Source organism: Penaeus monodon, chromosome 4 (genome assembly GCF_015228065.2).
Source record: "Penaeus monodon isolate SGIC_2016 chromosome 4, NSTDA_Pmon_1, whole genome shotgun sequence".
In the NCBI taxonomy this organism is placed as follows: domain Eukaryota; kingdom Metazoa; phylum Arthropoda; class Malacostraca; order Decapoda; family Penaeidae; genus Penaeus; species Penaeus monodon.
The window spans coordinates 44,899,080-44,914,079 of NC_051389.1; the positions used below are offsets into that span (position 1 = coordinate 44,899,080).

The 15,000-nt window shown below is 34.5% G+C and overlaps 1 protein-coding gene across 1 annotated transcript in view; it reads right to left on the minus strand.

The window, feature by feature from the left end:
• Positions 1–4,212: 4,212 nt before the first annotated feature.
• Positions 4,213–15,000, minus strand: part of LOC119572266 (anaphase-promoting complex subunit 2-like) — an 11,362-nt gene continuing 574 nt past the window's right edge. The window contains exons 2-15 of the mRNA XM_037919275.1: positions 12,743–12,852; positions 11,915–12,082; positions 11,219–11,409; positions 10,792–10,903; positions 10,257–10,395; positions 9,300–9,483; positions 8,961–9,061; positions 8,552–8,676; positions 8,248–8,435; positions 6,467–6,638; positions 5,964–6,249; positions 5,575–5,751; positions 5,033–5,215; positions 4,213–4,574 (exon numbers count right to left, since the gene is read on the minus strand). Of these exons, the coding sequence (XP_037775203.1) occupies positions 4,377–4,574; positions 5,033–5,215; positions 5,575–5,751; positions 5,964–6,249; positions 6,467–6,638; positions 8,248–8,435; positions 8,552–8,676; positions 8,961–9,061; positions 9,300–9,483; positions 10,257–10,395; positions 10,792–10,903; positions 11,219–11,409; positions 11,915–12,082; positions 12,743–12,852 (2,334 nt within the window). The 3' untranslated portion in view covers positions 4,213–4,376. The remainder of the gene's footprint in view (positions 4,575–5,032; positions 5,216–5,574; positions 5,752–5,963; positions 6,250–6,466; positions 6,639–8,247; positions 8,436–8,551; positions 8,677–8,960; positions 9,062–9,299; positions 9,484–10,256; positions 10,396–10,791; positions 10,904–11,218; positions 11,410–11,914; positions 12,083–12,742; positions 12,853–15,000) is intronic.

The following is a 15,000-nucleotide window of genomic DNA, read 5'->3' on the forward strand; positions in this document are numbered from 1 at the left end:
TCTACAGGTAGAAAGATAATTATACATTAAGACAGAGAAATAGAAAGATGAAGTAGAAACACAATATGTGACTCGTAGCTTGATTTGCATGACAGACAGACTAATAAAAATCCGATGTAAACAGAAGCACAGCTTTATTTACGTACTATTGAAGACCACAAAAGACATCAACGGCGCCTACGTGCAAGCTTTTCCACTTGGCTTGGAAATAATTCGATCGCCGGTCTTCCTTGGGGGAAGCAGCGACCATATCCATTTCGCCATGACTGTGTTACTATGAGGGAAAGCTGTTTGTCAATTTAAGTGCAATATTTCCTGCATTAATTTAATAGCTGTTTGATTCAATTTCTTAGTGTACGTGTATGTGTGTGTGTGTGTGTGTGTGTGTGTGTGTGTGTGTGTGTGTGTGTGTGTGTGTGTGTGTGTGTGTGTGTGTGTGTGTGTGTGTGTGGCGCGCACGTGTATGTGTATTACCAACGTTCTTTATATCAGGTCATGTTTCCGGTGTTACGAAGTTTTAAACGTATTTTACGCGTGCTTCTACATTTGGTAACGATAATTTCTCCATAAAGCCTTTTCTTTGCAACGGCAGGTATCTACATTAGGGTGTTCAACCCATTTAACATATTTCATCTGCATGTTTTTACCTTTTACCTATGAAAGTGATGAACTAACGCTCCAAGTGGACTGAAGGGAGGAATGGAACACCAAGATAAGCAGAGTTCACACTAGTGCGCTTTACTTTCTACGGATGATAATCTGTGTATGAAGTCTCGTCTCAACTCTCTTTTTCTCCTTTTTCTTTCTCTATATCCTCATTATCTCTGTCTGTTTCTCTCTCTCTCTCTCTTATTCCCAGCCCCTCTCTCTATGACAGAACATAATCAGGGTTACATACTTTTCATCCTTCATTACACGCCCTCACACCAACCTCAGTGCCTCATCTCGCCCCTTCCTCACCCCGCTTTCCGAAGGGCCGAGGACAAAGGGCAAAGGACGGGGAAACAACCCCGTTATTAAGGAAACAAAAGACAGAATGCGTGAAAAAAAAATCTATGACTAAAAGTTTTACCGATGAAATCATCATTGTACTGAATTAGTAAATTTTCTTTATTACTGAAGAGTTATAGCAATGTCGTAACGCAATGGGAAAGAGATTGTTAAATATTAATTTCATTCATGATATCAATTACCCTACTATTTCCTTTATTAGTTTTATATTATTACGGAAATTAACTATAATAATTTATTTTTAGTGAAGGTGATTATGAAAATAATTGCAGTAGCAATATTCATATAATGATGATGATAATAACTGTAATGATTAAATACCAATTATTATCATCAGTCCTTACCAGATACAATCATCGTGCAGGATAACTGCCCAATATACACGTCAAGGGCAGTTACGAACTGGGTTGATGGCCAAAACCACAAGGAAGTCCTTCCGATGCCAAATAAGGGATGTGGCTCAAACATGGTGAAAAATATTTGGGCAAATATTATCAATGGGATACGGCCAATGAAAAAAGTTCCCAATAGCTCATGCTAAAAGGGAATGAAAGTGTTGCGGAAGGAACTGGGGCCATACAAAAAACCTCTATCCCGGGGATTAGACCGTAGGCCTACTTATTATAAGCATGACTGCCCCCATTACTGGGGTTACTTTCTTTTTTACAATTATTAAATAAAACGATAGTAAAAATCTAAGTAGAAAAAACATATATGTATTTATCTATTTATATATTTCATATAAACACATTCTTGTATACTACATGTTATGATATTTGCGTGACAGGAGGTTAAGTGTATGATATATAAAACTAGTGATTCTAAATAAAGTGTTTAACAGCTTCAGATCCTCAACATACACGCACATACAGTCATCCAGGTATTCATAGCCCTAATACGGCTGTGCTTCCAGTTGATGTTCGAAAATGATTATAACATACCATATTTTCTGTTTATTGAATCAGTGTTTAGATCTGACGAAATGAAAACACTAAAGCCATTTTATCAATTCAAAAACATATCAAGATAATATATAAAAACACAAGTAGGCCAATTTTTTCTACTACACTTACGCACATACTGTCAAACAGAAACAAAAAAAGATTGAATAAATGACAAGAGTAGTGAGAGATGAACTGTCCATTTCATCTGAATAAATATGATTTTTTTTTCAAGACATCAGATACCATACATTGGGAGTAAGTTCTTAGACTTGTTTTTCATCCTCCTTGGAACCACACAGCTAGTAGTTGCTAACATGTATTTTCTCGCTCTGCTGATCAAATGTGGATGCGACTCCTTAGAGAAATACCACGACTGATGAATAATAACGAAAACTATGATCCGATTTTAGCACAAGATAAAGGGCATTCAGATTATCCGAACAAATTATACATATTACGTTACTCATCACTTAGTATTGACTTCGTATTTTCAGAGACGCTGCGCGCGCGCGCGCACGCACACACACACACACACACACACACACACACACACACACACACACACACACACACACACACACACACACACACACACACACACACACACACACACACTCATTCATATACACAATATACATATAAGAGTTAAAATATCAGTAATAGTAAATGTTTTGAGAAAATGATGACAGTAGATCATATCTGCCATTTCTTAGAAGCGTAGTTTTTGAGAATGGTTAAAAGCAAAGTAAATGTACAAGACATCTAAGGTCATGTAGCACTATAAGAGGGTATAGTATTAGAAAGGGTAGAGTGTGGGGATGTTTATGAATAGTTACTATAGGTTAACAGTTGTAGGGTGGTACTGGAAACAGTAAAGATGGGTAAAGGAAAGGATGCGTCAGTGAGTTAAGGTAGGATTCAGCAAGAGGCATTAGATCAAGTGAAGGATTTGTATGCATCAGAGGAAGGAGAACAGGTTGTCAAAACAGAAAGTGTGGGATTCTGTAAGGACGTCTGACAGGTTGGGGGGTCAGTGAAGGGAGGATAGTTGAGGGAGAGCAGAGGTATGGGTGGTTTTAAAGTGTGGACAGGACAACAGAATGTGTGGAACTGGAACAGGAACATTACATAGGGAACATAGAAGTGGGTCAGAATGTGACTTCAAATAGGAATGTGTTAGGCGGGTGCGACTTATTATTGTGAAGACTTGACTGGAAAGATTGCTATTGGATATAAAGGAAGGTCTTAATTAAGGTGGTGGTAGTAGTCTGTGGCTGGGACACGTGTGAATATTTGCCTGTTCACTGTCGGGGATTCCAACATGGCTGGGCACCCAGCAGAACCTGACAGTCTTTTGATGCATAGACATTTTGTAAGAAAAGGACCTTTATACTGTATGTAAGGGCAACATTTCACATTCCCAAATAGCAAGCACGAGTCTAAACAATTTCTGAGACACTCCTTATCAGCTCAAATCCTAGTGGTCCCCAATTCACTGCACCTTCCAACACTGCATGGATTGAAAAGTTTAAAAGAATACAGAAAAAGGATGTTTACAGAGAAAAAGTACTTAAAAAACTAGGATTCAATTAGTTCATCTGAAGGATGTTCAATTTGCTATCACTGTAGCACATATCTCATCCAAGGAACTTTCCAATCAAATATTGATGGTTGAAAGGTTAGAGTAAGCAACAATTTTTAAGCAGTGCCATCTTTTTATCATTTCAGCAAATAACACCATTAGATTAAAATGGGATGTTTTTTTTAACCCATACATAAAACAAAGGCAGGGGGTGTTGCTGTGCAATAAATGTCACTTCTATTTAAGTGCATATTTTGTGAATCATTCTGGGAAAATCTATATACAGCTGTTCAAATATTTTGTGAATTACACTGCAGTAGGTAGTGTTGACATTCCTTTTGAAGTTCTTTTATGTGGAAACAGAGTATTCAGTTATCATAACATGAATATGATGCCCTTGAGAAGCTGGCTCTCTCAGATTTGGAGCAGAAAAGGTACAAATTACAATTTCTTCCATCTTGTAAATAATAAATTAAACACTCCACTCCTGTACTATTCTACTGCAGAAGAATTATACAAAAGCAAAAGAATCTGAAAAAAAAGACAAAGAAAAGAAAGAAAAAACAATATGTATAAATATGTGTAAACCAATGACTATGCATGGAATTTTTTTTTTTACTAAATCCCTTGTTTATATTAGTTCTTCACAACAAAAGGGGAGAATAAAACATCATAGGAGTTCACTTTTAGTCCTTGTTGTGTATTCACATATTCTTTTGTCAGAAATGTTATTTAATAAAAAATAAAAAATATTTTTGTATCACCAGGAAGATTAACAAATAATCAGATATAAAAAACCTTACACATTACATAAACAACAAAGAAGTTCAAAATTTCCCTCAGTTCTTGGGCAATTTATATAATCCATTCGTGAGGAGCAGCTGGTGTTGACGTACTTTGCGGTCCAAGAAAGCTCTCAGTTCTTGTGGGCTGCATTCCACTGACCCTTGTACAAACATTTTGAGCATAGCATGGATACGTTCAAGAGGAAGGCAGTCCAGGTTTGTCAACATGCCCACAATGTATGACCAGAACACCTGTGAAAGAAAAGGAATGGTAGTTCCTGCTGTGATATATTATATGCATGTTTTTTTTAACAAAGGTGAAGATGCAATTTACAAGTTGGTGATGATTTGTGACAGGTTAATTGGTGCTGGCATTTACTTGGAACACGATAATTTTATCGGGACATAAGAGGGAAAAATCTAATTATGTCCAAAATTTCTACATAGTTTGTTTTTTTATATTTGAAGCATATTTGAATCCAAATGGTTACTCTGTATCTCCATTCTTAATCACTATTACCTCATCTCTCTTAGGATAACAACAAGGTTATCCTTCTTGTGTCTAAAGGATGATCACAATGTACTAAAATATTACCCAATTAACCTTTTAGTAAAGTTGTTTCTTTGAGTAGCATTTACATACAGGAATAAAAAAAAAAGGAAGATGGAAAAACTACTTAATCCAAGTATTTATCAAAGTAATGCCTTACCTGTAGTTCTTCTTCTCTCTGGTCTTGAGCTGAGGCCATCACACTCTCTGCCTCATCTTCTTCTATGGCTGGTGGGGCTATGTCTGCCAGAGGAAGACCAGCTGCAGCAGTCTGTCCCTCCTCACCTGTCTCTTCTCCTTCCACTAACACAAACACATCTGATTCAACCTCTTGTAATACTCCCTGTAATAGCAAAATAATTTTGTTTAGAACTTTCCTGCTTCTTAACACACTGTTAACTAAAGGTCCCATCTATATATTAGACAACCATGTCAACAAATAGGCATATATTCAAATATTATCTGCCCCAACTGTAGTGTTCTACCCCCTCTGTCTCTCAGTTCAGAAATAATATTTGAAACTGTAAAAAACAAGAAGAAAATTAAGAAGGAAACACATAACCACTAGAAGTAAAAATGTATTAGAGTTAGACAACTGTATTAATTTCCTGTTGTATATGTTTGCTTGAAAACAATAACCAATTTTTGTAACATTGCTAAACCCAAAATTATTCTTAACACTCACTCAAAGTGTAAACAGACCTGTGTTTGCCAGTAAGTTATTTTCCGCCTCAATACTGTTTTAGGGACCTGTGTCATGGTACTTAGGTCGTCTATACTCCACCGATTCCTTTCTTGGAAATGATATATAATTGTGGCCTGTGTTGGTGTGACTGTTAAATTCAAGGTGCGATTTTTAAGTTCAATTTCCAGCTGAACCTGAAAGAGATTAAGGAAGAGTTATGAATCATTGTGAGTTATGTAAATTCCTGTCACTGTGTAGCATTATTATATTTTCCCCTATTATGTAAACACATCAAACACAATTAAAATTCATTAAATAATTTTCCTTCACACAGCTTCCATATACCATCAATAAATCTCACTCATCTAGAATGATGTAATTTACGAAATGAGAAGCAACCACATGCCTGTCCTAAATGAGGCTTCCAATTCAAGGTCCTGTTGCCCTTCAGATCCTGGAAAGCTTCTGTATAATTTTCCAGCTCTTTTGTGACTTCATCTGGCACTTGCAGACGTTCTTCTCTGAATGAGGGCCAGAACTGAGCAGACAAAATCATGGCTGATACTGGGAATTTCTGTTTTTCCCTGTGTGGGTTTTCATCAGAGTTTATGGAAGTGTTGATTCTTTTAGAATCAGCAACATCCTTCACCATCACCTCACACTTGTGAAGAAGGGCAAGAGTTTCACCAAACCTGTATACATAAAATATAATTACTGTATACTGTTAGGTATACCTTTTATCTCATTATTCAGAAATTGGCCTCAAATCAGGCTGTGATCAATCACCAAGACATTATACTTACATATAAAACTGACATAATTCCCTTACTATTTCTAACCCTTGACAAAAACATAACAGAATCAATCAGTGAAATGAACTACTCAGTACATTATAAAACAGGGTCTTACCTTACTTTAAGATGCTCCAAATACCTAATCTCTCTTTCAGTATCATAACTGAACTGAGAGAGAATACGGTCTGCTAAGATTGTGCGATACTCTGTGATGAAGACATCTTTACTTCCATAGATATTGACCAACATGGATATGATGTCTGCAGTACGCTGGGATTTTGATTTCACTGTCATAAAAAAAGTTATAAAAGCATATTTTACTATACAACTATACAAAGTTTAATGATAAAAGGAAAACAATCTTTAAAGTGCTTGGAAAATAACCCTTTTGATTGTTTTATCAAAACATTGCCAAAAACACAGGGAATGGTACTTAGAGAGTTTATAAATGATGTGAGAAATTACATGATCTTAGACATCACAAGGTTTGCATATTCTTGTTTCACAATGCATACTGCAGTGGCTCCAGTGCAGAAAAGGCAATTTAAAGAAGTCAGTCAGTCAGAAAAAGTGACACTCATAGCAAAGAAGTTATTGCCATGAAAATAAAAACAGTGTCTTTGGACTTATATGGTGGTACCAATGCTGCAATTAGCTTTTTAAAATCTTATCTCTGACATTCAAGGAAGTTGGTGACTTTTTCCTTTCATTTTTTTTTTATCTTTATCTATATCTATTTATCTATATATATATCTGACTTGTGTCCTCTCCTGCTGTAATAGTAATTCATAAAACCTGAGAATTGGCTTGTTACCCTAAAATGCATTTCAAGAACCACTGGAAGTCAAATTCATCTATAAAACAACATCTATAAAGCAACAGAAATGGACTGTTTTATTTACCCTTGAACAACATGTAATCACATAGAGTATTATCTTTTCTTTGGACACGACAAGTATTCGTCAGCAATTGTCTCCTAACAGCATAAACTCTTGAACATTAATCAGAGATTAAGAATATTTCTATTTTTCTTACTATAGCTAAGAAGGATATAATAATCATGATAATAACAAATTACAATACTAACAGTAACAGAAATAAAAACTTAACTACATGTGGTCAGATTGGCCTAGTAAATGTCTCTGAAGATCTAGTAAATGATTGTAAGAGGGTTAATGTTCAGTTCATTTTGCTTGGTAAACCATAGCCCAATTAATATGGCTGCTTAGCAAACAGGCATGGATTACAGAAACTTATCAACCCCCCCCACAACATAGCACACGGGCATGACTAGTGAAAACTTCTCTGTCTGCCCATTGCAAGCTGAAAGTACTTTCTAGGTGGGTACAAAAATATAATTATATCAAATTCCTCCAGTTTCTATAAATCACTTTCTTGAATGTGATGCTAGCATGAAATCTAAAAAGTAGAATTCAGGAGGTAACAGTAGGAGTGGCACTGTGTCAATGTCATTTCTTTTTATCAATAATTATTATTTGTTTCTTCAATAAATCTGTGCATGGAAATTCCCTGTATACAACTCATGTTCCGAATACTTCTGTCATTTGGTGCACCAGCTTTGCCTCCTCACACTTCAAAACTGTTTCAGTGTTAGCCTCCCTAACATATATATTGACTGTCCTATGAGGTGTTTTGTGGCTCTTCTGGTGTCATAGGGAGTGCCTCCACTGCCACTTTTTTACAAGTTCTTATCCAATACCTATCTTGGTACAGTGTGTAATATTATATTAATGTCTTTTTTTTTATCAATATCAATATCTAATAAATGGCAATTGTACCACTGAATTAAATGAAACTTGATCCTGATCAATATCTAATAAATGGCAATTGTACCACTGAATTAAATGAAACTTTTCATCAAATTATACCACTTACAGTTGTGAGCGTGTACAGGGTCTGGTGTCCAAGTTTCCCAGTTGTCCATGTTGTCATCATCACTATGAGAATCATCCAAGACTAATGGTGCAGCCACAAGCAGCTCCTCAGACAACTCTGAACAACTTTCATCTGTTAAACTGGTTACAATGTACCTTACAGTGTCTTCTCGTCCACGAAGGTATTGTCTAGGGAAAATAAAGGACAAGTCTATAATAAAATCCAAACTTAGTACAATATCAATATATACATAAACTTAAGATCACTAACATTTTAGGACAAGGGCTAATCACCACCATCTTACCTGACAGGTTCTGAGACAAGCTCCAAGAGGACTCCCTTGGGATCTAGAACACGCAGAGCCTTGATGGCCGAGATGTAAGCATGCAGAACATCTGTTGTGTTCACTCCTGGATGCAGAAGACGTGTCTGAAAATAAAAGGGGGATTTTAGAATAATTTTAGCTAACATACGAGTCTTCTGTTGTGTATAAAGTATTTCTACATTTGAATGAAGTATACAAGGTCTATTGAAACCTCAATAAAAGATGGTTGTGAAAAGTATCCACAATATTTTGCTTAAAAACTGAAAAAAAATCCAGTGAAAAAAAAACAACATATAATTCACTGCAATTTACACTATAAATCAGTTTTAAAAAAACCATGATAAGCAAATTATGAGGAAGATTTCAGTGTTAGAAAGCTGTGCTTCACCTGAATTGCTGAGCGAAGGGATTCCACTAAGCGGTCCCTCAGGTGAGTGCGATCTAAACACTCACGGATGTCTTCTAGAGCAGGCTGAGATTCAGGGTACTCTGGAACACACAAGCAATACAATGTATTATATTTCTCCATTCATCTATGAAATTCCAAATGAACAATATTATTTTCTTTTCCCTGATTAATTCTTAATCATACTCTTTTTCTATGCTTACTAAAATGGAACTAATCTTCATTTTTCTCTATATTCTTGCAATCGGAACCCAACCATTTTATAATCTTGAACCTTTATGCGTTATCATTATTACAGAAAACTCCATTCAATCCACTTACCAATAACAATATTGAATAGCTGGTCAATTCTGGTAGTGGTGTATGTATGGTAGAGTGCCGTCATGTATGTCTGGTTGAGGTTATTAGACACCATAGTCTGGATAGAAGCATCTGCCGTGGAAAGCTGGCCGCGACTTCCACAGTATACCAACTCAAGCCAACCAACCACTACATTTTCTACCCACTGTAATGAAATAAAAGTGAAGAAATCAGTAATAAAATGATAGGTTGGAAAAAGTTGTGGTAAAAGATTTTGAAGACAAAATCACAAAATGAATTCTAAACCATGACCAGACTTTTTATGAACAACAACAACAACAACAACAACAACAAAAAAGATATTCATAATAATGATAAAAAAAGAAATATCTATACTGTTAATAATGATGTTACTATTACTGCTACTGCTACTACTACTACTACTACTACTATTACTGTTACTACTACTACTATTATTACTGTTACTACTAGTACTACTACTAGTACTGCTGCTGCTACTAATATCAATGATAATAATAATTCCAGGCAGGATTAGAATAAAATAAAATAAAATAAAATAAAATAAAATAAAATAAAATAAATAAAAAAGAAAGAAAAGAAAAGAAAAGAAAAAAGGAGGAGTATAAACAATGATGTTACTATTACTACTGCTAATACTTCTACTACTTCTACTACTAGTAATACTACTACTAATAGTAGTAGTGGTAATAATAATAATAATAATAATAATAATAATAATAATAATAATAATGATAATAATAATAATAATAAAAAAAAAAAAACAACAACAACAACAATAATAATAATAATAATAATAATAATAATAATAATAATAATAACATAACAACAATAATGATAATGATAATGATAATAATAATAATAATAATAAAAATAAAAATAAAAACAAATAATACCAGGAAGGTTGAGAAAAAAGGGGGAATAAAATCAGAACCTCACCTTCTCCAGCTGGTTGATGCAAGACTGATCATACGAGTCCCTGCATGTTGCAGAAACATGGTCCGTGATGACTGAGAGAAGTAAGGAAGAGATGATGTCCCCAGCCAGTCTCTCCAGAAGGTCCAGTCCATACAATTGCCTATTATAGAGAAACAGTAAGTTACATTTTGATTATACTAGAATTCCTTTGAGAGAGAGAGAGAGAGAGAGGAAGAGGAAGAGGAAGAAGAAGAAGAAGAAGAAGAAGGAGAAGAAGAAGAAGAAGAAAAAATAATTTATCAAGTAATATACAGATTATAATAAATTCCTGCAAAAGACATAATACTCTATTCTGAGCATCAACAGTGTATGGATAATCTGGGACTAGGGAGCTTATTATTCAACAAATAAATGAAATCCAAACTGAAGAAAGTAAATTCTAAAGTAACATGACACATCTTTAAAAAAAATCTATCTCCATAATATAAGATAAAAAAGAAAGAGAGAGAAAAAAAAAGAGAGAAAATTATGAACATTCAGGCATTACTATACTGACTTGTTGACCTGACAAAATGTATTGGTGATAGCTTGGCAGTGGCATGCATCTGTGGCACCTCCGCAGCCCCCACATGGCACTGGTTCATCAGTCACCTCTTCAGGTTCTTCCACTAAAATGTTTATAAAAGTACCATATATAATATTTGTGCATTTTGCTTCTTCATAATCTTTCCTAGATACAAATTTTATGCATGTAAATAGAGTACATGAATTCATTTATTAATATATCAAAATATCAATAGCTTATAAGGCATAAAAAAGGTCGTATATAAATTCAATCAGCTGAAATATCAAATTTCACAAAAATTAAAAAAGTTTAATTTTAATAAAATGCAACCAGAACATGAAACAAAGAAGATAAAGGAAAAGCTAGCACATCAAGTAAGAAAAGCACAATGTCCTTTACAAGAGACAAAATGACCAACCCTGGTTTCCAACTTCAGCTTGATAGAAGACCTTAAATGCAGCAGAATAGAACTTATGCAGCAGGTGCGTGAAGGAGGAAGGCATCTGGCTGTGCAATGTTGCTCGCAGGTGCAACTTGAAGTGCTCCATCAGTCCCCCAGGAATGCAATCCTCAAACTTGGCTCCAGAATGCTCACACAGCATTTCGCACCTTCAAATGTGATCAGTCCATAATACTTTGTAGATGACCTGACCTAACTTTCCTAGCTATTTTTTATTGCTGAAGAGATATGAGAGAAAGTATGTTTTCCTAAGACAGAGTAAAGGACTTCGAAAAATATGGTTTCAAGTAATGCAAATTAAATATAAGATATTAAAATAAAATTATCTAATTTTTTAGGCATACAATTTTCTTAAATATTGAATACTGTGTTCATACACTGGTTTATAGCCTAAATACTTTAAGTAGCAAGCTCTTACAATAAAATACGGCTCAAAATACTAATCAGAAACAAGTAGCCATTACATAGCACAATCAAATTTATGCAAAATATACATTTGTCTAAAATCACCATTGGATGAACTTTTTGTGATTTGATATAATATTTCACCATAAATCTGACCTACAGGCATACTTTACAGTTAGCATTATTTCACTATTAAAGCTGACATAATCATACAATATCCTATGTCCAAAGGTAATTCACAGCCTTTACCTGTTAATCTGCGGCACGAAAGATCCAGCACTATCATACAGCTCGCTGACTGCAGTTGCCACTCTTGACATAACTTCAACACTTCCTTCTCCAGCATCTTCCTCTTTACCATTCTTCTGGGCCTCAAATGTTACAAAATGCTGCCAAAATTTTGGAACAATACTTTGCCTGAAAAAAAACAACAACAAAAAACACATAATAATCTCATTAAATACAATATCTTTTATTTTTTTTGGTTAAATATCTTTTTTTCCTTAACTAACTTGTTAATGGTTCTTTTAAGTTTGCAAATATTTCAAGTCATAAAACTAATCATATACTAATCATAAATGGAGTATTCTTCAATATTTATTAATAGCTACTGGCAGCTTGTGAGCACATGCATGTGTACCCACTAGCACACACATACACCCTTTTAGTTATACCATGCTCTAAACTCTTTCATTTTGTATTTCTTATTTGCATAAATTCATAATTTACACTAATCCTGATTACAGAGTATTTGTATGTAAAACAATATCAACGTAACTCAAAAGAGTGTATGCATGTAAAAGCATTTCAACTGGTTTATTGCACATTTTAGCATTTTCACACCTTGTTAAGTGTGAAATGTGAAACTCAGAACTACTCACTAATTCATGCTTCTCTGACTTTTTATTTTAAAACATACCTTCCATATATACTAATTAATATACGCTATCAGGAATAAAATTCAACAGTAACTAACTTTCCCTGGAGAATACCTACACTGTAATATTACCATTATCATATACTTTTTCAAATGTATACTGAGAAGTCAACACAACTTGCAAGCCTAAATTCACTCACCTTAAAGCAAGCCATATGGCATCCAATGCAAGGTCCAAAACCAGCTGTCCTGCCCCCAGCTGCTGTACTAATCTCACAACAAGTTGCAAGTCTTCTCCACTGTCATTTGTCTTTGAAAGGAGAAAGAAAAAAAAATACAGTTATACAATTTGCATTTTAGGAGTTTATCTTAAAAGTTGAAGCTATACTAGGAACTAAGATTTCTTTTGCCATGGTAATGTGCATAGACTTTAAGTATAGGGCTGCTCATAAATAAATACAAACACAAAGAGAAAGAGAGATTACACTCTCTCTCCCTTCATTTAATAAAAAACAGGGACACAAGTAGGTGGAATTATGCTTAGTACTCTTTGCCTGGTGTTATACATCACTCATGCATATCATTGCAAGATACAGCTTATACTAGCTACTTTTTTATAATAAATATCTATTATAAGGACATCTACACTAATTCAAAATGACAAAATCAAATCAGCATTTGTGACACTGCTGGTGACTTTGAGTTTGTGGCATTTTGATTAGTTGACTGAAATGTAACATGATTGGTTATTATTTAAGTAAATACTTAGAAGAGTGACACTGAAAGCAGGATGTTGTGGTTGGGCTGTAGTTTATCCAAATCCACTTGAAACTTGTTTGATCTGTAATGGTTAGGCTACAATATGAAGTCAGCACTCTGACAGACGTCAAATCCCTGGCATATGTGTTTTGGTAGAGTAGGGCTTCTACTGGTTCCTTATTTGATGATAAATGGTAAAACACTCTATGGTGTTGATACTATTTTAGAAAAACCCACGATGTACAAACTCAGTTTATTAAAAGTGAAACAACAGTTTGGAAATCCTCCTGGATTCCATTTTTAGGTCTGAAGATGGAATCCAGGAGGATTTCTAAACTGACCTAAATTTTCAGTTTCAGTGTGAAAATCACAACAAGAACAAGTATCATTTCCAGAGAAACTGGCTTTTGATCAAAATAGAGTACTGAATGCAACAGCTACATGCAAATAAATATGACAGGCAATTTCCTATCATTTCTTTATTGGCAGGGTATAATTTTAAATAAGAAAGATGAAATACATTAACTATTCCAAATATACCTTGATGACATATTCAACTGGTTTATAATAAAATAATGCATGTGGAGGATGTTTTTTGACCCTGTTGCTGTAATTTCTAAAGGCATGGAGGTAACTGGGAAGGGAAGGATGAAAGAAACTGAAGGTTTGTGCAGAATACTAACACAAGAGTTCATTCTATTCACATCAAACTATGTGAAAAGCTCTGGATCTTGCCAGTAAAAGTCATATCATAAAAAAAGGCTAAAAGTGAAGCAAAATCAGTGATAAAACTTTACAACATGACCACATCCATTATAAACTGGGCTTGCATTTAAGTCTGAGGTAATAAACTTGCAAGTAACAGATCAAGTAAATTCCATATTTATAATTGTGTTACTTTGAAGTAACTTGCATGAATATTGAGGATTACTGGAATGAAGCAAATCAGTCTCCAAGACATGCCCTTCCCCATGTCCTTGGTATGTGATGTGACAAAAAAAATGAATAAAATCTCACTCAAAAGCAACCTGGAGATGTAAATAGTTATAGAATATTTATGGAAATAATAATATTAATAAAAAATTTACACAAGTTTCCAACTGAAATAATTCTCTAGTACTTTAGAAAACCACCATCGTGAAGTCTGATTTGGTTAGGTTCCCATCAGTGCCAATTGAAAACATTTATGGATTAGGAAAAGGGGAATGGGCAAAGACGTTTACACTCAGTGTGATTTGTGGGTATTATGGTAGAAAAACAAAATCAGGAGTAAAGTAGTTGCTAACCATTGTCAACACAAAATGAAGAGAATACTTCACATCATATTTGAGTAACACATTAGATGTTTCTATGATTGCATACACGCATTATATTAGAATATATATATTGTTTTGTCTGTTGATTTGTTTCAAGTCTTGCCAAATAGGGTATATAGGCCTTCATGTAAATTGCTTCATGCAACTTCCTTTGTCCAGGTAGTTTACAACAGACTCTAAATACCACATTATTTGCAAGAAAATGATTTTGGACATGAAAATGCGGGCCTAATTCCCTAAGAAAAAAAGAAAAAAAGAAAGAAAGAAAAAAATTAACACATGAATCCCGTCTTAAATACACAAACTACACAAAGATCACCATAAGAACACTTCCTAACCTCCTGTACCCCTGCCAACCTTGATATTTCCTTCCCTAGATCTCT